The sequence below is a fragment of the Ambystoma mexicanum genome, chromosome 14 (assembly GCF_040938575.1).
Source record: "Ambystoma mexicanum isolate Mex_15411 chromosome 14, UKY_AmexF1_1, whole genome shotgun sequence".
Taxonomy (NCBI): Eukaryota; Metazoa; Chordata; class Amphibia; order Caudata; family Ambystomatidae; genus Ambystoma; species Ambystoma mexicanum.
The window spans coordinates 297,307,602-297,333,176 of record NC_090940.1 but is presented as its reverse complement, the minus strand read 5'-3'; the positions used below and the strand labels follow the sequence as shown (position 1 = coordinate 297,333,176).

Genomic DNA, 25,575 nt, shown 5'->3' with positions numbered 1-25,575 from the left:
AGGATTCCCCAGCCCTGTAATGTACGCCATAGCAGAGCGCGATCTACGGCATTGAAGGCTGCTGTAAGATCCACTGAGGCAAGATCTACAGGATTGCTACCCTTCGACTATTGCCAGCTTTGAATGCATTTAAGCATGATATCATTCAACTGGGTTCCCATATGTTTCCTAAATCCAGTTTGCCCCTTAGAGATTAATCCTAGACTATCAACCCACGATCTAGATGTAGAAGCAAAATGCAAGAGAAGATTTTGAAGTCTGCATCCATGATTGCAATGGGACGATAGTTGCCTGGACAAGCTCTCCCTCTCCCCTCTTGTAAATGGGAATAATCTGTGCCTGATCCCAGGTCAAAGGGAATTGCTCTAGCCTAACATTGTCTAAAAATAAAATAAGGAGAATTTCCGCCCAAAGTGTTTGATTGAATTTAAAAAGACGATTGAAAAGCCCATTAGGTCCTGGTCCCCGCGAGTTGCTATGCACCCAATTATTTACAAGATTTTGGTCGGTGATAAGACTTTATCAACCGGGTTGCTCTGAAGCACTGGACTTACAGCGTGAACATTGGAAAGTTAAGAAGGGGGGGGCATACAGGGCTTCAAAATGATGTAGCAAATGCTCTTCTGAAACAGCATTGACCAATCTGCCCACTTGCGGTGTACCAGGGGCGTTAGTCAGTGCCCAAAAGGACTTTCAGTTCTTATACAAAAGGGTAGATAGCATTGATTCTGCGTCCAATTGGGTATGGTAGGCTCGAGATGAGCGCAACCAGTTTTTATATTATTTGGTGGGCATTGTTCAGATAGATCATTTTTGCAGAGTCAGATATAGTAGATTCGAGCGCCTCATTTCTCTTCTTCTATTGACTAAGTCTACACTGGATCTGTGAAGATGAGAGAAGGAATAAGGCTTCTTGCTGCCAATTTTCGATAAATTAGATGCAATTGCATCAGCCACAAAGCATTCGAAGTTATCGACCGAGAAGGCTAAAAGCCTTCCTGGCTCGGACTTCGAAGCCAAAGAGCCGGCGATTGTTTGATTAACTCTCAGCATCAGGTTCGGTGACCAATAAAGGCGATTAACTTACAGCCACCGGCCCTGAGCTCGCAACAACTGGGCCTGACCTGATTATCAACATATCAAAATAAGTCGCCAATAACAAATGACTGCTAAGGGCGGTCCAGAGGATTTCAAATTGGGAAGATTTTTCCAACAACCAAGGCTCTGCAAAGACGGTCAATAGTGGAGAAAATTGATGCATTGTGCCAAGTTGGACGAGCGGGGATGTCCACTGAAGCCGTCCAATTTAAAGGAGAGAGACCCATCCCAGTGAGACAATCAGCCCACTCTCTTCCATTCCTAAGTTTTAGATCCTTATGGCTGAGGCACACTTCACTTGGCTCAAAAGCAGAAATACAGTCTGAGTTTGTCTCCTGCCAAGAGCACATGTCTGTAGGGTGTGATGTTGTACCATTCAGCAACGTAGAAGGACAACAGATGAGCAGCTTCAATAGGAGAACACATACCCAGGTCCCAGTATATATTAACAACCAGAACGTACAGGGCAACCTTAGATGTTATCTTAATGTGGGTAGTGTAAGGGAGGCATGGTATCACAAGTATGACACTGGCACACAAGCTATAAGTTTCAAAACCTTTATTAAATTCTTGGTGTTTTGAAAAACTCCTACTTTGCCCTATAGCTATGATCGGAGTAATCTCTATCATCAAATAATAAGGAAAACACAGTCCTAGTCAGTCTTTTTCAAATCAAAATGGCCTATACTAACAACACCTAATGCCTTCCCTATCACTTGTACAAACAGTGTGTAAAGGGGAATGGGCATGCAAAGGAAAGTCAGTGTTATAACATAAAGGATCAAGGTGGCTGAGTCAGCTCTCCTCCCCACGTTGGACAGTACGCAGTAAGGCGGCCCCCATAGACAGGATGACACACTCTGGCTCAGGTTATTAAAAAAAAACGGCATTTCAAAACTTGTGTCGAGGTCCGCTTGTCCTTCCACGTTAAAGTCACGTATTTCCAGTTCACCAACAGTTCTTTCATGATTCAACAAAAGTTCACATAGTTCTCCCTCTGCTGGGCTCGGACCTCTCAACAAAAAGTACCTGATTCAACATAGATCTCCCTTAGCCGGGCTCAGACCTCGCAATCACAGCACTTGCAGGGGTTCCCTTTCCCAAGCTTCATTCACAATTGTTAAGGGTTCCCTTCCCCTAACTTATTTAATATTCATGATCTCCCTTAGTCGGGCTTGGGCCTTTCACTGATGTCGGAGACTTTCAAATGTGCAAGGCTTTTACCATAGACCTCCGCAGGACCACTTCGACTTTCACTTCAGCTCTGCTTTATTTGCCCCAGTGTCTCTTGGTCGTTCCATACCACAATCACAAACAAGTTCAAAGAAATCTTTCTCTTAAAGCATTCACCTTTTAACTTCCCCTTTTGTCCGAGTTAATCTTGACCATTGCACATTTTTGTCGCTTTATTAGCAAGACATCAATCAATTCGTGGAGACTTTCGAGTGGGCGATTTCCTTTTGCCAGACCACTCTGCTGCTCTGTATCACTGGTTTAGAGTTCCCTGTAACTTCATTACTGGTTTGCTTTCTTTCGCGTCTCATCGGCATGTGTGCAACCTTCAATTGTGGGATACTGTTGTGTGTTGGTCGTAGTCATACTTTTACACAAAGAGAAATTCTGAATCCTGGAGGCAGGCAGAGAGGCCACCACAGATGTAGATAATAATTGCTAAATGAGAAGATGCGCCATGTTCTGGGTACTTGGCAAAGCATGGGAGACCATATGGAGAGGACCAGGAGCCAAGAAGGCTAAGGGTGAGACTTGAACTGATGAGACAGAGCCATTCCCAGGGACATCCCACTGAAGATGGAGCTTTAGTTAGGTCATACAGGTTGACATCAGGACTGTTGAGGAGAATTCTCTGTTGAGGCTAATTTCCCAAACCTAGTGAGTCCCCCATGAGCTTTGCTGGATTTTTGGGGTTTATTTCTTTCTCCTGCTAAGAGTGAGACTCTTTTTCTCCCACTCTTAGGCATGATTTGAGTATGTCCTTTGACTGTGTATGTGTTTTATGGGCTATGGGGTCTTTATACTCCATAGGGATTCGTATGTTTTTGGTATGTGGGTTACACAGCACCCTCAGTGCAGTAACACAGGGGTGTCATAGTGACCCCCAAACATAGACGCCATACCCTGGGACTGACTGCTGTCTCCCAGGGCATGTAAAGTCACCATTGGCTTTACTAGTCTCAAATTGTGAACAGAACCAGTACAAACCATCATATTGTGGAAGTACTGGTAGAGGTAATTTGATTGCCCCTGGGTCTGTTTTCCAAGGGGGCACTTTCCAGTCCCCCCTTGTCGAGTTTCTGGCTGGTGGCAGTGGATACCACGCGAAATATTCCCCCCTGGAATATTTCCTATGGGATTTTCCCATTCATTTTAAACGCACCACTTTTTGGTGCAATGTTAAAGATACCGCCGGGTTATTTATTTAATATTTATTCCCCTGTTGGGTCTTTTTGCCAGGACTCGGTTTTAAAATGGCGTTTGTGTGCGCCTCTGAAACTCTAACCCAAGTCGAGCCCTTTTTTCCACTTTTTGGCGGGCTTCTCCACAGAAGCCCTCCAAATGGTGCCACTCTGTCTGGGGTCTACAGGAGGTGTGGGAGGGGGATTAGGCACCCTGGACTGAGTTTCCTTGGCAACCCAAGTCGCACTCTTGTGTGATTGGCCCAGTGGTGAGCCGCCCAGCTCACCACTTAGCATGTTTGATTGACAGCTAGGCTGTTGAATGGGGGTTTTTCTGCATAAAAGCAGGGCTTTGGGGACTGGAACTTAGGAAGTCGCCACAGGACCTAAAGAATCCGAAGAGGGGAGAAGCTGAGCCATCTAAAACGACACCACCGGTGGAGCCCTGCTGTACGAACTCACCACTTCCCCGACGACAGAGATCTTCTTCCAGGAGAGTCTTCTTCCCTTTGAGCTGGTGGGACCAACTAGTTTGCCTTTTTCTCCTTCCTGGACGTCTCGTGGTCGAATCGCCCGTGCCAAGCACCACAGCGGCCGGATAGCCACGCTTCACCACTACCGCTACCGCAAATAAAAGGGTTGTACCTTTTAATCGGGAACTCCGCGGCTGGTTTCTTCACTGGCAGTGCAACGACCTCTAGCTTTCTTCCTCATCCAGATCATCTCTTCCTCTGGTCGAAGCCACGACTTACACTGCTGCCAGGAACAACAGCCACCGCTGGAGCTTTCTCATCATTTCTGGTACTGTGTCCCGTCTGGTCTCCCTTGCAACAGATTGTCCAAGGTGTCCCGTAAATCCTTGACTTTCTAACTGGGTTGACCTCAGACCTGCTAACTTTGCCTTTCTGAACTGATCCAACCTCTTTTTGACTTTTCTGCAAAGACTTTGAGTGCATTTCCACTGTGTGATCTTGGGCATATTCCGCCTTGCTCTCTCAAGAGTGGGCCTGGCCTATGAACTTTTGGCTCTACAGTAGACCCTGCCTTTCTTGACTTGCTGTGGTTTCTTAAAAGTGTTGGTACTGTATTATTTTCCTACTCTGCCTTTTCTCTCCCTTTTTAAACAAATTATTGGAGTGCCATCTACGGTTACGCGCTCACCTGTTTTGTTAAATAAGTGGTGTCTTAACCTAGACTTGTCGAATAATTAACTAGGGAGGTGTATATACTTATAGTGACTGTTTGAACTTGCTTGATATATTAGTGCCAGGTATTTTCATAAGTGTGTTTTTAAATAAATATATACTTTTATACTAAAGCTTTGGTCAGTGTTTGCTTGTTCTACTGTATTTTTAGCCCTATTGTGTATACTCTTTATACTGCCCAACTCTTCTTGAGGGAAGTCTGACTGCTCAGCCACAGCTACCAGGTAAATCTGGGTGGTGCAAACTGCTACCAATTGGGTTTACTGCTTACTCCTGTGGTCTTAAACTTTTTGCAGTGGTCCCTAAGGGAACTGCACAGGTTTCTGCCTAACCAGGACCAGTGGCAGAGGCGGGAGCTGGGGCCTGGCAAAGATGAGGCAGAACTGCCTTGACTGCTGGCTGAGAAAAAAGACTCTTGAGAAAGCTCCTCACGCCCTGCTTGTTTGTTTCTTTTGAAGTCAAGTTTTTGGATTTTTTATTTTGTGTGGCCCGCTTCCTTCTACATAGCGGTGGCTTAGAGAGGGTTCCGGCCTTCACCAAAGTCCCCATAATCTGAATCTCTTCAACAGAAACTTCAACAGTTGGGATATCAAGGGATTTAGATGGTGAGCCCCTTTGATTTGCAGCTGATGAGGCCAACCCGGGAGATAAGGGAGGCACACAGTGTGAAACTTCTGGAATGATCAAAACCGCCAGGCCTGAGTGTGGTTCCTGGCCCTGCCTTCCAGGAGCACGTTGGGGCCCTGATGAAGAGGAGGCCACAGAATCCTGCCTCGCCACAGGCTGGATGTGCTCCCCTTGTTGGTCAAAGGATGAAGTTTCTGTGGGAACCGTAGATACAGCATCCGGCGGGGTGATTGACGGTGCTGTTTGTCATACATGCCTCGCGTGACAAAAGGAACTGCCTGGCTGCTGCATGGAGTTTCATATGATCAAATTTGAACATGGATTCAAGAAGAATTGTGTTGGCTTTAGTATCTTTTTAAAATATCTTTCTTTATTGGTTTCATGACACATAACACACCCACCGAAACAAAAATTCACCCACCCCCGTCCCGCTACAAACCAAATGCAGCACAGCACGTTTGACCATTCCAAATACAATAATTAGATGTGAGATTGCATGAAACAGTTTCCCCTGCATGGAGTGTTTGAGTACATCTTGCCCATCCCCTCCTCATTCTCATAACATTAGCTCCCCGATAGTGAACCTCTAATGAGTAAGACTATGGCAGCCATCAAATGTGGACGTTCTAATGCATATAGACCTGTACACGTTATGGGGAAAGGGGCCTCTCAAGACTGGCGATCCCACCTGGAGTGTTGCTACTTCAGCCATGTAGTTCCTAAAGGGGCCCCAGTAGTCTGCTGCTAGTTGGCAGTGATGCTGTGTATTGTGACTCTTTTCTCACACATATTATTTCTATTGAGCCATCTCTGAAAGCATGGTGCTCTGCGCTTCCCCCAGGTCCTAGCAATTAGGATTTAGCAACCACTGACACCATGCCCAGCAGTTTCCGCTCTGCTTGGGAGCCGCCCTCAATCATTGCCAACAACCACAACTCTGGGTGTTGGGGGGGATAAAGCCTTCGGGCATTTGAATCATAGCATCTTCCACCCCATCCCAAAACAGTCGGATATACAGACTTGTCCAAGCCACATGATCAAAATCAGCCTGGTCTGAACCACATCTTATACATAGAGGGGACCTATTGGGAAAATACCGGTACAGCCGATGCAGCAGGCCGGTACAAAGGTTGACCCTCAGTAGTTGAGTGCAGGTCCGGTTGGGCCCCCAAAAGAGTGTCAGACCGTGGGCTGCACCAGAGAGCCACCCCCAATGTCTACCCAGGCCTCTGGGTCTGAATGAATGGTACCCGGGGTCTCCTCGGAACACAGGGTCATATGGGTCCGTCCCCCACTACAATACTCAGCTGGGAGCTCAGCAAGTCCCTGGGGCGCAATCACCAGCAGGGACCGGCAGGCAAGGCAGATACAATCAGCACCGGGACCACCCCAATGCCGCAGGCCGATCCGCACAGCCGTTCCGGCACAGGGCACCCCGCTCACAGCGTGCTATTCCTAGATGCGTCAACAATGGTTGGTGCGCCCACTACAGCTGGTGCCAGGCCCAGTTGCAGGCTGTTATGCTAGGGCGCCAGCCGCCAGACCCGGGCTCCACCACCAATCGCCAGGGCGGGCCTCAGGGCCAGCAGCTGGTGTTTTCCGGCAACTCGGTCGGGCGGAGTCGCCGTCCAATGTAGGGCCCTCACCTATCATGCATGGGATGGGCCGTAGGACTCGGAGACCCCCACAGCACCTCGGATCCTCGTGGCTATCCCTCCACATGGGTGTCAGGCGGGCACGTCCTTCGGTGTGCCCAGCGGTGGTCCCATTTCAAGCACCAGAAGCGATATCTCCATGGCCGTGGGCGAGTTTCGTATTACGCAGGGACAGCAGACCAGAGCGCCTCCACAGGCAGACACTTCCCCAGGGGTGGACTATATCTCGTGGCCAGGAGCGTCATCTATGGTACAGGACCTCAGCGTTCCACTGTTTCACCCTGTGCATAATTGTTATGTTAATGTTAGTGCGCGGTACAAATGTCCTTTAACATTATCACCTAACATATTTTTAGATAATTCTTGGTTATCACTTTTATCAAGTCATCAAGTTCAATTAGTGGGCTCTTCCACTTTCCCTTCTCTATTTTCTCTTGACCTCTTGAGGTCTTGTTGATTTGGTTTTCTCTTCTTAACTGCAGCTCTTACCTTTTCCTTATTACAGACTTGGAAGTCTCTCTTGTTTCAGTGCCGACTCTTTGATTCCTACAATAAGAATTCTTCCAGTTATGAATCTCACTATTTTTGTCAACTTCTGCCTCACTGGGACGAGTATGAGTGACCCATTGATGAGTCTCACTCTTCTCATGAACTGGTTCCCCACTGGGATGAGTATATGAATACACCATTCGTAATACTCCGTGGTCTCCCGCTCTCCCCATTACCTTCTTGATTCAGGGATCACGTGCCAGGGTCTGCAGCACTGACACAGGCAGGCCTACTTGGGGAGTACTCTTCTTCTTCCTAGGTTTCTAAGGGAGAATACCCTGTAGTAGGCTTATTGATTTCATGTATTATGTCACTGTATTCTGGGAAATCGGTCCCAATTATGGTTTCCTCTGGTAGACCTGGAATGACTGCTGAGTCTAACCAGGTCTTCCTTCCCCTGAGGTTAATAACTGTGGAAGTCTTATGATAGATGTCTTGATCACCATGAACACAGGTAACTCTAATGGCTTTACTCTGGTTAAGATGGTTTACCTCAATTAAGTCACTCCTTATAGCTGTCTGTTTGCTCTCAGAGTCTACCAGAGCCGATAAACGGACTTTGTTGACAGTAACGGGTTCATGAGTCTTGAACAGGACCGTTTTACAGACATAACTACTGGTTGTCTTGATGTCATAGTCAGATATTATAGATCACCCAGTTTTCACCTGTCATACACCCTATTTCCATGGGCTCTTCTTTTCTATTAGAGGGGCTTTGCTGGCCAAATGCCCTTTCTCCCCACAAGGAAAACAAACAGTTAAGAAGGGTTTAGGTGTTCTAACCTCTCCTGACTTCAAAGCTATTTTATCTCGTACTACTCGGGTTATTTTCACCTCACTCTCTCACCCTGTGACTCTGGTTTCTATTTTATTGGGCTTTGGTAATCCTTCATTCATTTTTTCTTTCCCCGGGATGTTTATCTCAGGATCTGGTTTTCATTTACTTCTGTCCCTCTTTTCCCTTATCTAGAAGCCTTAGAAGTTTATTTGCCTCGGCATGATTCTGAGCCACTTCTACCACTGAAGTCATGGTAGGTTTGCTCATCTGTAGGATGGGTCTTTGTAGAGAAAGTGATAAACTATTTAACTCTTCCAGGGCTAAAGTTTCTGGCACTTCTGGGAGAGTCTTCTTTCCTAGCTAGAGGGATAAAGTATTCTGGATTCCAGCTCCCAACTCTACATGGGTTTCCCCTGTGTTCAACCTAATCTCCCGTAGCATATTTCGATAGGAGTTCTCTGTTTGTCCTACTCTTAAGTAGCAAACACTGCTTAATCTTGTCATAGGTTGTAACCCAGAGGGGCTTAAGGGTTTGGTATGACGTAGATCCCCTTTTAACAGTGCTAACTGGCAGGTCTTTAACTCCTCTCCCCAGTGGAACTGTTGTCCAGTCGTTCGAAGTTAACAAAGTTTCCAGATCCTCCCTTTCCCTGTAGGGTTGTAGGATTCCATGAGGAAGTATGGGTCTTTGCTGGGCTGTGTGAGTAAGGCATGTTATCAAACAGTGAAGACGGACACAAGTGATCACAGTTCAAGGGTGTTTATTCGATGGTCGTAGGGAAAGCTACGACCATCAAATAAAAAGAACGCAGTCCTTGTCAAATCGGTCAAAATAAAAGGGCCTATACTAATAAATCTATTGCCAATCCTTACTTCTAAATATAAAATGGTGTGAGATAATAGTGTATGCAAAAAGAAAAGTGTTCAAGAAATACTCTGTCAGGATAGTTGTGCAGTTGGCTTCCCTTCCCCATGTTTTCAGCATGGGGCAAGGCGGCACATTCAAGCTTCGCACACACTCTGGCTTCTCTGCCACGAGGATACAGTTCAAAGCAAAGGTATTGTCATGATCACTGCTTCCAAGGAGTCAGGACCAGCCCAACGTCCTTGGAAGCAGGCCCCTAACCCTGATCCTAGGCACCAGCCGGTCCCCACAGGGACCTTTTGGACCTTGTCCTGGCGCCGGTGGCACCAGGCTCATCAGAAGCATCGGTCCCGGCACTGGAAGCGCCGGGCTCATCATTGGTGTGAAGGTGCTCGGGTGGACTTACCTGTGGCAGACCATGCTGCTTACTTAAAAGACTCTTAGAAGTCCTCGGTGAACTGGGACTACTTTCTTACCTGGGTGGGGCAGCTCCACTCCCTGGATACAGCACTGGAACTCTTCTGGAAGCAGGAACTCTTTTCTTACCTAGGCGGTGCCGTGGAAGGAGATGCCTCATCACTCCTAGGCTATTTAAACCACACCCGATTGATGAAATGTGCTTCGCGTTATTCTGCATCTGCAGCAGAACGCTCACTGAGTCTGTTCCAGCCTTTCTTCTTTGGATCCTGAACCTGCAAGAATTATACTTACCATTCCTGTACCCGATCAACATCAGCACCAGCAAAAGACCAGAAACAACAGGTTAGCAGAACGAACTAACACGCAGTGTTTACTTACCTGATCCATCGGCAGCGGCCGTGTCTCACGCTGCACCTTCGCCTGCAAAGATAAACAGCATTATCATACTTACTGGCACGCTGTGCATTCCGGATTCTTCACGCTGCATCTTCACCTGCAAAGATAAACAGCATTATTCTACTTACCGGCACGCTGTGCATTCCGGATTCTTCACGCTGCATCTTCATAGACCACAGCAGTGTTACTTACCGGCACGCGGCGAATTCCGGATTTCTTCATTCTGCATCGTCGCCTGCAAAGACAAAGAAAGAGACAGTAAGAGCGCTTGCCATACTTACGCAATTCCAGGCGCTTCACCGCCACGCATAAAAAGACTATAAAGAGTAAAGGTGTCCAGAAACTTACCGGTCGTGCAGACAACGACGGTACCCATCCTCTGAAGTCAAGAGGCCAACGTTTCACCAGTGAAGGAACTGGCAACGGCACCCTGCACTAGACGCAGATGGAGAGCCCAGCATTCACCTATCTAAGGTGAGCACGTTGACCTGGGAGGGGGGCTCAACAGTCGGGCTGAGAGGAGAGAGATAGGGACATTCACAACCCAGACCTTTAACCCCCATATTATTTCACCTGCAGAAACCTCACCCTTCGAGTCCAACACACAGTGCGGAGAGGTTCGACCCCAGAAGCCAACCGAATCCTGCACATCACGTTTCGTGTTACAGACACCTTCCTGCCAAGACCCGCGCCTCCGTGGGAATCAGGTGAACGTTACAGGTATTGGGGCCTTTTGCCAAAGCTTCTTTTCCAATAACAGTCTCATACTGCGGCGGGCCTTTCACAACATATGTTTTCCTCTTGATATAAAAAAATCAAAGACTTTCGAATGTGCAATGGGTTTTGCTTAAATGTCGCAGGACCACTTCGATTCACTTCACACAATGTTCTTACTTTCGTTTCTGCCACAGAGACCTTCGATTGATCACCCACGCAGCACCTGATCACTCTGTCACTGGTATCGTATCTTTCCTTCTCGGAGTTCAAACATTCATTAGCAATTTAGCTTTACTCATGCTTTCATCACACACGTTTAACAATGTTCGTTCCTGCTCTAGTTATACAATGTTGCCGCTTGCAACCTTAGTTGCAACACAGACTGGTCTAGCATCGGCCTCCCCAACTCATCGGCTGTGTTGATTGTTGATCTCTCTGACACTACTTTCCTCTTGGAGCCAAGGATGATACCACACCGGCCGCTGCTCCTCCCCGACTTGGTCAGCTATGCATAACGGCCTCTGATATCTCCAAGACAAAATTCAGGATGCTTTAGCCAGGTTTCTGATCTACAAGGGTTTTGAAAGTAATGGTTTCTTGTCGGAAAGGTCAAGGGTATTTCCCTCCTTGCGAATCCTTCTTGGTTTGCCGTCTTTTTCCCCTCATTCAGCTGCCTTCTCGAAGCGATTGCTCCTTCGTGTGCTTTGCCTCGCTCAGAGTGTGCTCTAGTGCGCTACCTTTTATCTGTGTAGGGAAGTTTAATGGAAATCAGGTGTGAGCGATTGTCAGTAATTGCCTCACTTCACCTGACCATAGTAGCGGGACATGTCAGGTACACTGCTCAGGTGTGAGTCTGTTTTCTCCCAGAGCGGGCTGTCCTTGTGGAAGTGTTTGTGAAGGGAAGTGGGGGAGTGGGTAAAGTTCCCACGTATCCTACCTGGTGGGATGGGGTCGAGGTGTTACAGGGGGAGGGTTACCGCATCTCGCCATCCGCTGTCCCATTCCCACTCCCCTAAGACTCCTCACCCAGGTGACCCTCCCGCAATTGGCCAACTCCCAGGGTCTGGATCTAAAGATGATGGCCGTGCAATGTGCACCTGAGCGAGAGATCCCCGGGGACTAGTGGGTGAGACACCTTCTGGTTTTTCACAGCTGCCACTAGCCTCGCAATGCTGTCCTGGTACCAGGCCTCTGAATGTACCTGGTGGGACACAAGGTATTCTAGCAGAGCCTCCAAGGTACTCCTATTGGAGATTGAAGGGTAAAGGACCTCTGTTGTCAATTGTAGTGGGGTTAGGTCTTTTTCTATTTCTCTCTCCCTTTCTTTCTCTGTCCTTCCCGCTTTTCCCCCTGCTCTCAGCCCTTACCCTCTCTACCAGATGCCTTCTCCCTCTATCCAACTATCTCCCCACTGGCTATTCTCCTCCTTTCTCCCCACTCGCTGCCGCCCATTATTTATTCTTTCTCCTCGCTCCCCATGCTCTCTCGCAGGCCCCCTCTCCGCAGCAGCCTCCCAACTCAAACTTTTCCCTCTCCAACCCTTCCCTTCCTCCATTGGGGTCCCTTCTCCCCCATCTCCCCTGCATCTAGTGGTACTCCCCAGGCCCCCGGGTCCCATGCAAGTGGGTGTTGCTAGTTAGTATGCCTGCCATCAATGTCCCGCCTTGTGCCAGCAGCCTAGTGCAGACCATCCATGTCCAGTGTGCCTAACATGCTATGCTGGCAATAAGTCTACTTCTTTACCTGTAAGAAATCTGTCCCGCAAAGCCTTTGTTGCATTTATTGGTGTTCCCACTATACAGTTTAGCCTGCCTGTTATTGCCAGAGGGCAGAGCCAGTCTGTCTGCGTACACAACACACCCACAATGGGTCTGTTAATTCCCTGGCCCAAAGCTGTGGATCTGCCTGGGGGTCTACCATATGGCCTTCCCCTTTTTGTCCTACCTCCCAAGTCCACACTACTATAAAAGTAGCGTATGCATTGCTTCTGCGCCAGCTTAGGTCTTGCTGCTCTCCTTTATTTTCATACCCCATTGCTTCTATTAAAAATGTGGTTTGGGTACCTTAGTGCAGATGTTAATAAAATGTGTATTTCTTCAAAAGCAGCTGCATGGGCGTGTCTCATTAGCTCAAGGGAAAGGTTGAAATGCAGTTTTCTTTTCTCCATTCAATTTGAGACCGTAGCTTGCTCTGTTATGATTTGTAAAACCTTTGTTGTCCCCCATTTTTCTACCCCAGGCTAGCGAGTTTAGACGCTTGGAACAAAGGGGCTAACAAAAGTATCTGTAAAGAGCAGGTGATGGAAGCAGATCAAAATTGATAAGACCCAGTACATTAATCTGCATTGCCTATGAAGCTAGTTCAGGCAAGTCTGTTCCATTTTGATGCTTTAGAGTGTTCTGAACCAACCAGTGCGGAGTACTGACATGAGTACTCTGACCCTGATGCAAGAGCAAAGAATGCTACCATTGTCTCACTAAAATTAGATGTGCACGCCATAGAAAAACATATTTTGCATCAATGAATCACTCACTTTGTGCTTTAATATCAATGGGCATGCTTTATTGATCTGATTGCGTAGATTAAATCGTCCACTTCCATCAATGGAGTGGCTAGGGTAGTTCTGATTTTCTTGTTTTTCTTATCTTGTTGCCCAACATAGAAAATCTCATAGCTGCATTAAAGGGGACAGGATGCGAAAACTGTGTAAATGAAGAGGGCAGCTCTACTGCCCGACGCTTCGGAATCTTATGCAGACTCATAGCGACGGGTGGATAATAGAGCAGGCTTGGGAGATGGCTAGAAAATGAGGGTTCATCTGGTCATAAGCTTTGCTCAGTAGGGGAGTTTAAGGTTCTTGGCCTTGCCGTGGTGGTAAGGGTCCTCATCTGACTGCTAGCACTACACTAAAGCTCTTTGATGGCTTATAAATGACCAGGGTGTGGAGATCAGCACTGCATAAGGTGGTGTTTGTTGCCACAGTAGAGCTTGCATCACTTGGGTGAAAGCAGAATAGTCCTTTATGGAATCTAAGCTAATTGTACCAACTAGCACGGATACTTAAGCGGAACGAAGAATGTTAGCTAAGCTTGGAATCTTGAAGAATGTAGAATATAGCCAGATATTGAATCTAGAAGAATGTTGATATGGTAACCTTTACTCTGATCCTAGGAGCATTTACAATTTAGCCCTGCATTAAAGCAAGTTGATTTAGAGTTTAGCCATCATACTACCGCTGAGTCGCTGCTTAGAATGTAAACCATGCATTTAACCTCTTGCTCTCCATGCAGAGGGAAACTAACCGAAGGCATGGCCGCAGACCCGCACGCGTCAGCCATCATACACCACTTGAAGACACTTTGCACAACACCTCTGCCATAAGAATGCAGTTACCGTTCACAACAAAAATTTGATACGTACATGCATACAACTTCTATCCCACTCTTGCTTACCCTCTATGGACCACTTTCATCACCCATCCACATGCCAGCTTGACATGTGTGGCTAGCAGGAACTTGGCAACCCCTCTCATCTAAAGAAATGGGCAATATGCGCACACGCATACTGCGCCTCCTCAAATTTCCATACCCCGACTCCGGTTCCCCAAGGGCGTTCAACATACAGTGCGTTGGGACCATACTAATGCTGAAAGGTGCTATACAAATGACACACTACTACTATCTCTCCATACATCCCCTTGTGGGATGTCCAATCTCTCTGCCTTATTCAGTCTGTTTTGGTGCGTTTCCTTCCTCCCCTTCAGAGTCTCAGCCTCGGGAGAGCTATGGGCTTGTTAAGCCCTGTTCGGTATGTTTCCTTCATGCATTCATGGGGTTTTCCAGGTCTTAACCCCAGGTGGACTGTGGGCTCTTTCGGCCCTGTTTAGTGCGTTTCCTTCACCCTTTTATAGGGTTTTGAGTTTTGGCCCAAGGTGAGCTATTGGTTCGTTAAGCCCGATTCGGTGTCTGCCTCGCTGTCCTCCAACCAGTCACTGTATGCACCTGCGTGCCTTCTTTGCAGCGGCAGCACTCTGTACTGAGGTCTGATTCTCTGGCTCCTGCAGATCCATGCCCTTGAGTTCTCTTCGGTCTGTGCGGTCAGCTGTTCTTCTTCTCCTCTTTCGGGACTTCCGAGTCTGCACAATCGGACACATTTACTTTTTGTTGCTTCTTAGCTCGCTTCCTGCCTCAACTGCCTTCCTTGTTTGGGTCTGGGTCTCCGCCTTCGTTGAAGCGGCCGTGTTCCTTGCGGTGTCCTGGTTCTCCACCCAGCACATCCTCTTGGTGGCTCTCTGTCCTTTGTCGGAGGGACTGCCCCCTCTTCTGCGTCACTGCATGGCCTTGCGTTCTGCAGCAGATTCTCTCCTCTTCTGCTGGCTTCCCGTTAGCTTTATGTTTCTCCCTGGGATAGAGATGAAGATTCAATTTGTCATCTTGCTCATCAAGAGGCAGCAACGACTACAGGTCAGAAACCCAACCATCCACTGGGGCCCAGTACATTATTGGCATGTTCAATTCCCATATAAACACATATTGGGGTTGTGGAATGGAAGGGAGGAGGAATGGAAAACTGGCTTGGGTATTTCTTTTCCCCAGACCTGTGAAGCATGGAGTCATCCGCAGTGGGATCCTGCTTGCCCTGAGCCCTTGGCAGGGCATCGCGTAGCAGGCTCAGTTCTTTAGTCTCAAGCGGATGTCTCCCACTTGGGTACAAATAGCAAATTCCCTGGATTTGTTAGACCATATGTCTCATCCAGAAGATTTCTCTCAATCCATACCCACATGGGTAATACAGGTATGGTGAGTGAATGTCTAGGATTTCTTAAAGTTAGGCACCTAGGAGATAGAGTTCTGGATTCGGTAGACACAGGCCCCCTGATTGGGTGTTAGATTGGAGTCTTTTCATGTTCAGCCTTGATTTTGCTCTTCCCCGTCAGAAACAGCTTATCTCTTTTTCCAGTGTTATCCAACTGGATTTCTTAGGTGTGACTAGGAGCATGTTAAAAAAAATATATATATTAGTTTGTGGTGCGACCATCATTTTCAGACTTTGGGTCTTGCCATGTATGGAAAGGTTAAGTGAGGACCACTTATCGACATCAGTTTTAATGCCTTCCCACACTTCCTGATAATGGTCCTCTTCCATATTTGTCAGACCTGTCTTGATCTTGACCCCTAAATATTTTAGTTAATGGGGTGACCATCTAAAACCAAATTGTATTAATTCATTCTTATCGGAGTGTGGGGACAAAGTTAGTGCTTTGCATTTCTCTGTTTATTTTATAGCCCAAAAAAGATGAGAATTCAGTGATTATGTCAATGGTATTTTTAATGGACCATCTGGGGATGCTAAGAGTGAGCATATAGTCATCAGCGTAGATAAGCACTTTAATATGTCCCCCTGAGGTGTCAATTTCAGTTATTCCTTGATGTTCTCGGATTGAAAGTGCCAGTGGTTCTAGTGCCAGGATGTATTAAAGAGGAGACTGGGGTCTACTCCCGTGTAATCTCAAAGGGGTCTGAAATATGATGTTTAGGAAGTATTTTAGCTGTTGGGGAATCGTATAAAAGAGCAACTTTAGTGCTACTTTCTTGTCCTAAGCTGAATTGTTCATGGCATCAAAGAGGTAAAACCACTCAACTATTTCAAATGCTTTTTTGGTGTCTAATGAAAGAGTGAATTTGGGATCTGTAGATTTTCCCGCCATATGTGCAGTTGTGTTCTTGTTATCTTTTGATAAGCCCCCAGCAACAAATTCTAATTGTGATCATTGTACAAAGCGGGGGATGTATCAGCTTAGTCTTTTCGCTAGTAGTTCGGCTAATATTTACATTTCTGCATTAAAAAGGGGGTCTAGACCTGTAATTCCAGCATTAGGTATGGTCTCTACTCAGCTTTGGTCTTCGTGCTATAAGTGCTCGGTTGAATTCCAGCTTGATATGTTGTCTGGCGATTGCGTCTTGAAAGAATTGTTTCAGAATGAGTATGTTTCAAATCTTCTAAAACTTATTAGGCAATGCGTCTAGCCCGGGTGCTTTGTGAGTAATGTTTTTATTGCTACCTGTATTTCCTCCTCACTTTTTTGAGGTTCCTAGGAAGGTTCTACCTTCTACTGTTGGGCTTGAGAGATTTAAGCACTCCAAGACGGATCACATCTTAATTTTTGAGGTGGGGGTAGGTTCAGAGGTGTTTATTGCTCAATATAACTCACATTCTTTGTTTACATGACCTGGAATAATAATCCATCCCCTTTTGCTATCTTTATGGAGTGGGATGCTCATTGAGAATTCTCTTTTGCATAATTTACTTGCAAGAAGTCTGTCTGGCTTTTCACCATGCTCATAAAGTCTCTGTTTAAGGCATATTCTTCTTTCTTTGTATACATGACATTTAGAGTGTATTTGTTTTTTGTTAGCTTTTATAAAAGGTTTACACATTAGTTTTCAAAAATGGATTAGCAGAGTTTGCTAATTAAAGTTTTCTTGATTAGCAAATGTACCCATATGATGAGCAATGCTGTACTAATATCACCAGAAGTTACTTGTACCGGTGACTCAAAATTCGTAACAATACAGCAGTTGTGTACTGCAGAATTAATAGATTGGTTAGAGGAGTCAGGCCTTGCAAATTCTTTAATATTCTGCTAGACTTGCAGGTCGAGTAGCTTAGTTTACCTGCTCGACCTAAAAGAAATGCACTCGACCCATGGCAGCGGATGTAAACACATTTAAATGCACTTTCTGTAAAAAGGTAAATTGGTGCATGTCACCACAAACACACTTTCTTTGGCACACTGCTACAACCTAGAGGCCAGACATGCACAGTAATCATGTATTTGATATTTAATGCAAACAAAGGAAATGTTAAATAAAAGTTTCAAACATCCCCTGAAAATGGTATTCCCAATTCATAAAATCTACTTGACTATGCAAGTGGGAGGAAAAGACTTTGCAAGCCGGTCAAGTGGCACAGCGAGTAGAGCGCTTGCTTTGACATCCGTGCAGAGCCTGCTAACGCAGGTTCGAATCCCGGCGGGGCCAAACTCAGCCTTTCATCCTTCCGACGTCGATAAATGAGCACCACACACCGTGGGTGGTAATAAGCAGCGCTCAGATACCTGAGGGTTTGTAGCGCTATATAAATGCCAAATTATTATTAATTATTATGGATGAGTGTCTGTAAAGTGCAAAAGAATAGCTGCATGAATGGGCACACATAGATATGATAAAAAGGCTCTGAAAACTGTTTTACCAACTCTCGCCTGCAGGTACTAATATATAATGAAATCATAAAGCAAAGTGAGCTCTGGAGGCACAACCGTGTCGCTAGTGCAGTAGATCTGTAGCTGTACAGACTGGATGGAACTATTGATCACTACTTTGCATAAACATCTAGTTAGCTTATGTAGCAGGAAGTGAACTGGGAAAACTAGAGGGAATATTGTAGTTTGCAGCCATCTCGCTTTCAGGGTAGATGATATAAAGCAACAGGTTGATAAGATAGAATGTCATTGAGTATGGGATCAGCTCTTGGGTTGAGCATCAGTTCCACAGATGTCTGCAACCAGCAAGCTACAGAACTAGGTTTGCCATCAAAAGCATTTGGCCGTGTGACAATGTACATTTTCAAAAGTGTTCACTCATCAATATGATGCATCTTCCCCAAAAAAATGAAATATAGTTGACACATGAGATTTAGATATATTAACCTAAACATTACTGCTAAACATGGAGATGATGCAGTGATTTACAGTATCAATACTGTAATTATGCATTATGTAAGAATTTACATTTTAGGAATGGAATTGCATGACTGTCAAGTTAACACATACTGGTATTTGCCAGACTAGGAAATAGTTAGCTTAATAAAAGTATCACCCTGATTACTTCCGGTTTGCAAATATTTGAAAAAGAATAAGAAATTATTGGTAAGCACTCCCAAACAGGGCACTTGGGGAGGAGATGATTACTTCTGTACTCTCTCGCTCTCCTCTCCATTAGCCCCAGTGAACAAAGAAAAGAGGGTGAGGAGAACCTATAGGGAAAGAGAGGAATGCAGGGCAAGCTGTGCTTTCATTCAACAGGGTAGCTTCAATATCTATCCTCGCTACACAAGTGTCAATTTGATTAGCAAACCTACGGAGTTGCATAAAAATTGTTATTCAACACTGCTTATTTTATATCTTGGGTGCATCGTGGCTCCCTTGCCATCGACCTGCACGTGGGCTCTCATACCAACAACCAGTGAGACTTTATTCTTACCCTAGTTTATTCTTCAACAGGAATACATATTTATTTGTTAAGGAGACTCTTGGCTGATGGATGATGGACACTTAATATTTCCAACCGTAGTAGTACCAAGAACAGTCATAAATACACAGCCTTTAAGAACATGGTGGAGCTGCTGGGTATTTAACCACAGTTGAGCCCCGCTTTTCTTTTTCTTTGGTCTCCGAACACAGAAGCGTTGCCTTGTTTTTCCTAACTGTAGAGAGGTTTTAACAGATGTTTTAGTTTTGTTGCTTTTATCTTCATATAAGAAAGAATAGTCTTCTCACCACGCTTTGGTACCTTGAAGTGAAGCTATGCAAAGAAGACTTGAATAAGATCCAGAAACTTGCCACACTGTCAATCTGTCTAGCTGTATCCAATTACTGCCGGGTTTTTTGGCCGATCAGAGAAAAATGTTACCATTCTGATTGCCAAACAATCTTTTAAAAACGTTTTAGAATTTTGGGTCAAATCTAGTACCCTAGATGATAGTGGATGTTTTATCTTGTATTATTTCTTTTAGTAATGCATTCCATGTGGCAGGTAAGCCACTGATATTAGATTATTCATTGCCATGATCTCTTAGGAAAATATTTAGGCTTGATCACCCCAAGTAGGGCAGGATGTACTTGGACAACGTGCACTTTTCCTCTGGACGTGTGAGCCATTGTAGTTGGGCCGGGCCGTTGAGGTGGGTTTGGGGTGAAAACTTGTATGAATTTAGTAAGTATTCGTGGGGCGCTTCCAGCCCCTCTACTTATCCTCCCCTTCCTTCTCTCATTGGACCTCTGCCCCCTAACAAATCTAGCCCTGTCTTCCCCACCCGGGAGTTGTAAAAATTGTCAAAGGTTACAGTAGGTGGCTAAGCACCGCCCCTTTAATCTGCGCTTGGCTGCCATACAGTATCGATGGTGCCCTACAGTCCAGAGTGTGTCAAATCATGTTTGGGGTCCGCGTTGTAGTGAAATCCTGGGCAGGTAAGTGATTAATCTTGGTTTTGGGGTAACCACCACCCCGTGGCAAGTTTGGGATGTATTGTCCTTGTAAATGCTGGCCGTCTCTTCATGGGAGGCAACCCCTGTCTTGGGGAGCAGTGTGCAGCATCCTAGGCAGCTGTGCAGGCTCTCCGCTGCCTGGTTCAACTCCTCTCTACTTGTGGTACTAGGAGGTTGGGTCACTGAAATTCTCTGGAGTGAGGAACTGGTAGGTCGCTGTCTTGCAGGCCGTGTGCTCAGACTTCGGCTGCCTCCTTGGGCCTAAAAGAAAGAGTAATAAACTGCACACCATGCTTTTCAGGAGGTATGGGGTGAACCAAGATGGTACTGTCAAACATACAGGCACATGGCAGGGGGGCGGGGGATGGATGCCCTTGCAACTGCCACATTCTCCCTCTGGGGTAAGAATGGCTCTGGCTTCCATCTTGTAGGCCCCACACCCCAGGCTGAGACGGCCCTCTTCCTCCCCCCCTTTTACATGGTCCGTTTACTACCCCGGTCTTTCCTAGTTAATATTTGGCCTCACATCTGTGTTTTTGAGAGGTGAATTAAACATTGTTATATTAAGCAAATGTGGTGGATGGCTTCTGCCCTAGCTAGTCAATATATGTGGAATCCAATGTGGTTATCAAGATTATTCTGTCTACCCTCAGTTTGTTATCTCAATCACTAACGCAGTATTTGAGGAGGGAGTGTGAGCGGATGTTTCAGATGTTCGTATGACTTTGCCTTCCCCTACACATCCATCTCATTCATTGGGAACAAAGGGAGATTGTCGCAGGGTCTCACACTTATTTGAAGGATGCAGGATTCAAATGTTTGACGAATGTGAAATAGAATTTCACAGCAGACAAACTGATGGATTGGAATACCTACACATTCAATATTGTGTTTTGCAGAAGAGTGTACAGGAAGGCTGCACTAGATCCCTCGTAGGATTTGTACATCCATTAATGGATTTCCTGGTATCCAATGGTCTTATTTCTTTTCTGTATAGAGTTCCAGAGTCCACTAGGCCTGGATGTACCAAAGCACATTGGGGGCAGATTTGGGTAAGACGTTCAAAGTAGAGGTTTAGCCAGCAATTCGGACCAGAGCCAAAACAGCCTCACTGTGTGTACAGCACAAGGAATTGTCTTTCATGTTAATTCACAGGTGGTGCCTGACCCCCACTAGACTACATGACATGTGGGAAGTATCTTGGTTACATGCTTGAGGGAATTTCAGGAGAAAGGATCCTTGCGACGTTTATGATTGTCATGCCCAGTTATACAGCCTTTCTGGTGTGTGCTATCGACTTGCGTCAAAGGGGTGATCAGGTGAGATCTACCATGGGATCCAGGGGTGTTTTGGGTTTACCCACGGACAATACATATCCCCAGTATGCTCGTATAGCGACTGGATGCTTCAATTATGAATAGAGCTAAGCTTGTCATTGGCATGCACAGGGGGAAAAATACTGTCAGGCTGTGTGACATAATAAGTCATGGCAAGTGGTGACCCTGGAGAGACTGACTGCAGACATTCAAGCTACTAATGTACAATTTCTGATATCATTACCCCCACTGGTAGATTTTCTTGCTCAGGATAACAAGGGGCTTTTGTCTCCAGTTCACTTTTTAGCAAGCAAAATGGCAATTCTCGAAGAGACTAGAAGAGACTAGAAGGGACTAGAAACTGTTTTCATGGTATCATTCCTGATAAATATTTTGCAGAGTAAATAATTGATGGTTGTGTGTGGAGAGTTAGTTTAATGAAGAGGAAATAGATTACACTGTTGGAATGGAGGTTCCTGTTTCCTTTGGATGGAATGGTTTTTGTCGCATGTAGCATGTGCTGATATACATGTTTGGACACATTTAACAAACTCAAATTGTTCTATTAAAAAATAAAGGAAAATTATTAAAGAATTTTGGAGTGGTCTTTGATTATGCGCTCACTATTTCCCCTCAAGTGGCCAGTGTTTAGGAAGAATTTTTCAATTTAAATGTTTTATTGAGAATCTTCTCTTTTCTCTCCTTCTGAGAAAGAGTATAGACGGTTGTAGATAGTGTTTTTCTCCTTGGCTTCATATATAGCAGCCTCCTGTTCTGGCCAACTATCTTCTCCAGTGTCTGTGGCCTTCAGAACATTACAGCATGGTTGCTCCTTCCCTTTGGTAGGTTTTAACACATATCGCTAACACTGCGAGCCAAGGGTCTCCTCTCTTGTGGCCATTGCACCTCAGGAAGCTACAAAATCGGCAGGCTGGAAACAAAAAACTACAAGAGGGAAAAACACAAACAAGTATTTTCCTACTATACACCATGTCTCTGGAACCAAGTTACCAACGCAGAGCAGACTGGGCCTCTTCACCTTCCTTAATCGCTGATGACATCACTCAATTTTAATTCTTCTGGGGAACACCCATCTCCCCAAATCAACTCCATATCCAGCTTTTTTGCTGCATCCGCTCTTTATAAATCCTATAAGTACAGGGAGGGCGAGAAAGAGAGATTAAAAGTGAGAACATGAGATGGCAGCTGTCTGCAGAGTACGAGTGAGCGTTGGAGACCAGACTGCTTTGTCATGTTAGGCCTTTGCACGATTTGCTACCACTGTTAATGCTTTATGCTTTGTCGCGCCTGTATCATGCCTTGCTAGACCATGTTATGCGATGCTGTATGGGGCATTACTGTTTATGCCACTCGCTAACCTTCTCAACATTCTACTTTCTACGTTATACTGTACTCTTCACAGGTTACATACTGTGATTCTACCCACTGGCATTAGCGCCGTGTTTCCCTCTGGAATTTAGCTCCTGTGTGTCCCACTGCGTTTACACCCCTCTGAGGTTCTACTCCCTTGGGTCTCGCTGTAATTTGGCCACCTGGTGCCCAAAAAAACACTTTTGTGTTTTTCTCTGATGCCCAATGTAATTTGCATCATTGGCTCCTAGATATCGCAGCATAACTCTGTAGCATACTAAGGTGCTCCTAGGACCCTATGAGGATGCTGCTCTCTCTGGAATACTTAACCTGAACTTCAATTGGGTACTGTTATCACCCTCTGTATACTTGGTAGCCACTGATGTTTCCTGCCTATGGCTTCCCCTCCTCCCCTTGTTCCACCACTCATCTGGGACCAGCCACTGCCAGAGACATGGGCCATTCAGGAGTGCCTCAGTATATATCCTCCAAAGTACGTTAACCAAAGGGTACCACTACCAACATGTCACCCAAGGTGTACCCTTATTGATAGGTTTCCATGGCCACTCGGTATGGATGCTCAAAGCTGCCCACGATTGAGAATACCAGCATATAGAGGTTTTGCCAAATTATGTTTACTTGGGCCTGATCGTCGATGGGATGCCACCTGGCAAATCACAATTGAGAATAATTGAGCATAAATTATCCAGAGCCATATCGCAGACAAGGTTAATGCTTTATAAATATGGCAAATCTTCCATTAAATCTGCCATGATGTATTCAATTCAGAATGTAATGCCTACGATTCTATATGGTTTGGAGACTAAAAAAATAATCTTGATGACCTATTTTAATAAATTAGATGCCAAATTTTGGAGACTTGTTCACTGAGACATGTACTCCAGGAGCATGGCTGCGTTATGAGTTGGGGCTCACCTCCCAAGTGGCCATTTATAATTGGCGTTTGTGTGCCCTATTTCGGAAATGTTTACTTTCTGTAAAGAATGACTCCATTTTGTCAATCTTTTCAAATTATATGTTGTCCTCATCACCTGAATTTGTACAAAACTGTGCTAAACATATTGAGTTTTGGCAAATGCATATATAACAATTGACACTCCTATTTCGAACCCGGACAGAGCCAAGGTTAAGATTTATGTGATGGATTGGATCGAAACAAGAACATAATGCCTCACATATAAAGAATTTAACGGTTTGGTCCAAAAAAATCAGGGATATAGAATCATATCTGTGCAGGGCTCCAACACTGCATATGAGAAGTGCAATTTTACGTCTGCGTTCAAATTTGTGGCCAACTCGACACATATTGGCTTGAAGAAAGATCATTAAACTGGAAGACATAATTGTTGTTTTCGTTGTGACCTGTTAACCAAGGAAATGTTAGAACATCTTATAGTAGAGTGTCGGTCCCTCACAGTGATGAAGACCCGTTTTGCTAAACACATGGCTTATTTTGGTAATATGAATCCTGAAAACAGGTGGATAGCGATTGTGGCTACTAAGGTTATGAGTTCACACAGCGACAGTAAATTTTATGAATGCTTTCAATTTGTTAGATCAGACTGAATGTCTGGCTAAGTAGTTGCGATAAGCGCAGATCCAGCAGTATTTGATGCTTTGATATTATGAATAATTCATGAAGTGAAAGCAATTAGCATGTTATTTTGATCTGAGATGAAACTATGTTGCACGCTGGTACATTGTTTTGAGCGGTTAGGCATGATTCATTTTATTTACTTTATTTTATTATGAATTCAATCCAAGTAGGTCGGTGAAATACAAATGCCTATTTTTACCATTTGTGTGATATTATATACATATGTTATATTGGCTATTGTATACATTATTTGATTTTAAATGTGTTGACATGAATGTGATTGTTTATTTGAAATTGTGAAATTAATAATTGAAAAAGTTGAGTAACATCAGCTAACTCAATAGCTTTTTTTTTTTTTAAAAAAAGCTGCCCACTACGCCCTGCACTTAACCTCCCTGCACGAACACTTGCAAACTCTATTCGCAAACATAGCAAACACATGCCAATTAATCCACTCACACAACAATGGAATATTTGTACTTTTATAGTAGATTATAGGGTACCACATGTGAATCAGTCCCTTGGAGGAGATGGGATTAGCCATCCAACAGACAAGAAACAGAATGCTACACCTCTATAATCAACATGTGTATCACTGTTCCGGCCAATGCATCTTTGAACTATGGCTATGCAGGGCTTCCTTCTTGACACACATGGTCTGTGATCACACGACACCTACAAACAGACCAGACCTACATGCAGACCTCAGGGTACTTCTGGTCTGTGCGCATCAACCCAACATCAAAGCGATCTTGCATTCTCCCTCTTAATATGCGTTATATGTTACATGTGCATGCTTTACATTTAAGCAGTTGTTGAGAGTTGAATATAAAACCAGCAAACCAGTATTTTTCTTTTGTTTCAAGAAATAGTGACATGTAGGATATTCTAACACATTTTCTCCTTTAAAGGTGTGTTCAAGAATTGGTGAAGTACCGCAAACCACTGAAGAGCATTTATCTCAGTTGTATGGGAAACCAATTTACCAGAGCCATCGCAGCACACTTAAAAAAGCACCGTACCTCCGATTCAGCTCTCCGTCCCCCAAATCAAAACCTCAAAGACCGAAAGTTGTAGAGTGTGTCAGAGGTAAGTCATATATGAAAACAAATACAATCCCTGAAATGTGTAATGTATGCAATGTCCATTTATACAGGTTTTCCTTTACTCAAACATTCTTTGAATGTAACATCACACAAGTTTGTTTAACCTAGGTAATAACTGAACTTTTCTTTTGGATATACTACAGTGTATGCCTTAAACCAGGTCATGAAAGTTCCC

General features: G+C 45.0%; 1 protein-coding gene across 2 annotated transcripts in view; it reads left to right on the top strand.

Annotated features, from left to right (window-relative positions):
- KIAA0586 (KIAA0586 ortholog) overlaps positions 1–25,575 on the top strand; it is a 2,241,463-nt gene that overhangs the window by 1,085,641 nt on the left and 1,130,247 nt on the right. For both annotated transcript variants that reach the window (XM_069637413.1, XM_069637412.1), the window contains exon 15: positions 25,206–25,383. In XM_069637413.1, coding sequence (XP_069493514.1) covers positions 25,206–25,383 — 178 coding nt within the window. The remainder of the gene's footprint in view (positions 1–25,205; positions 25,384–25,575) is intronic.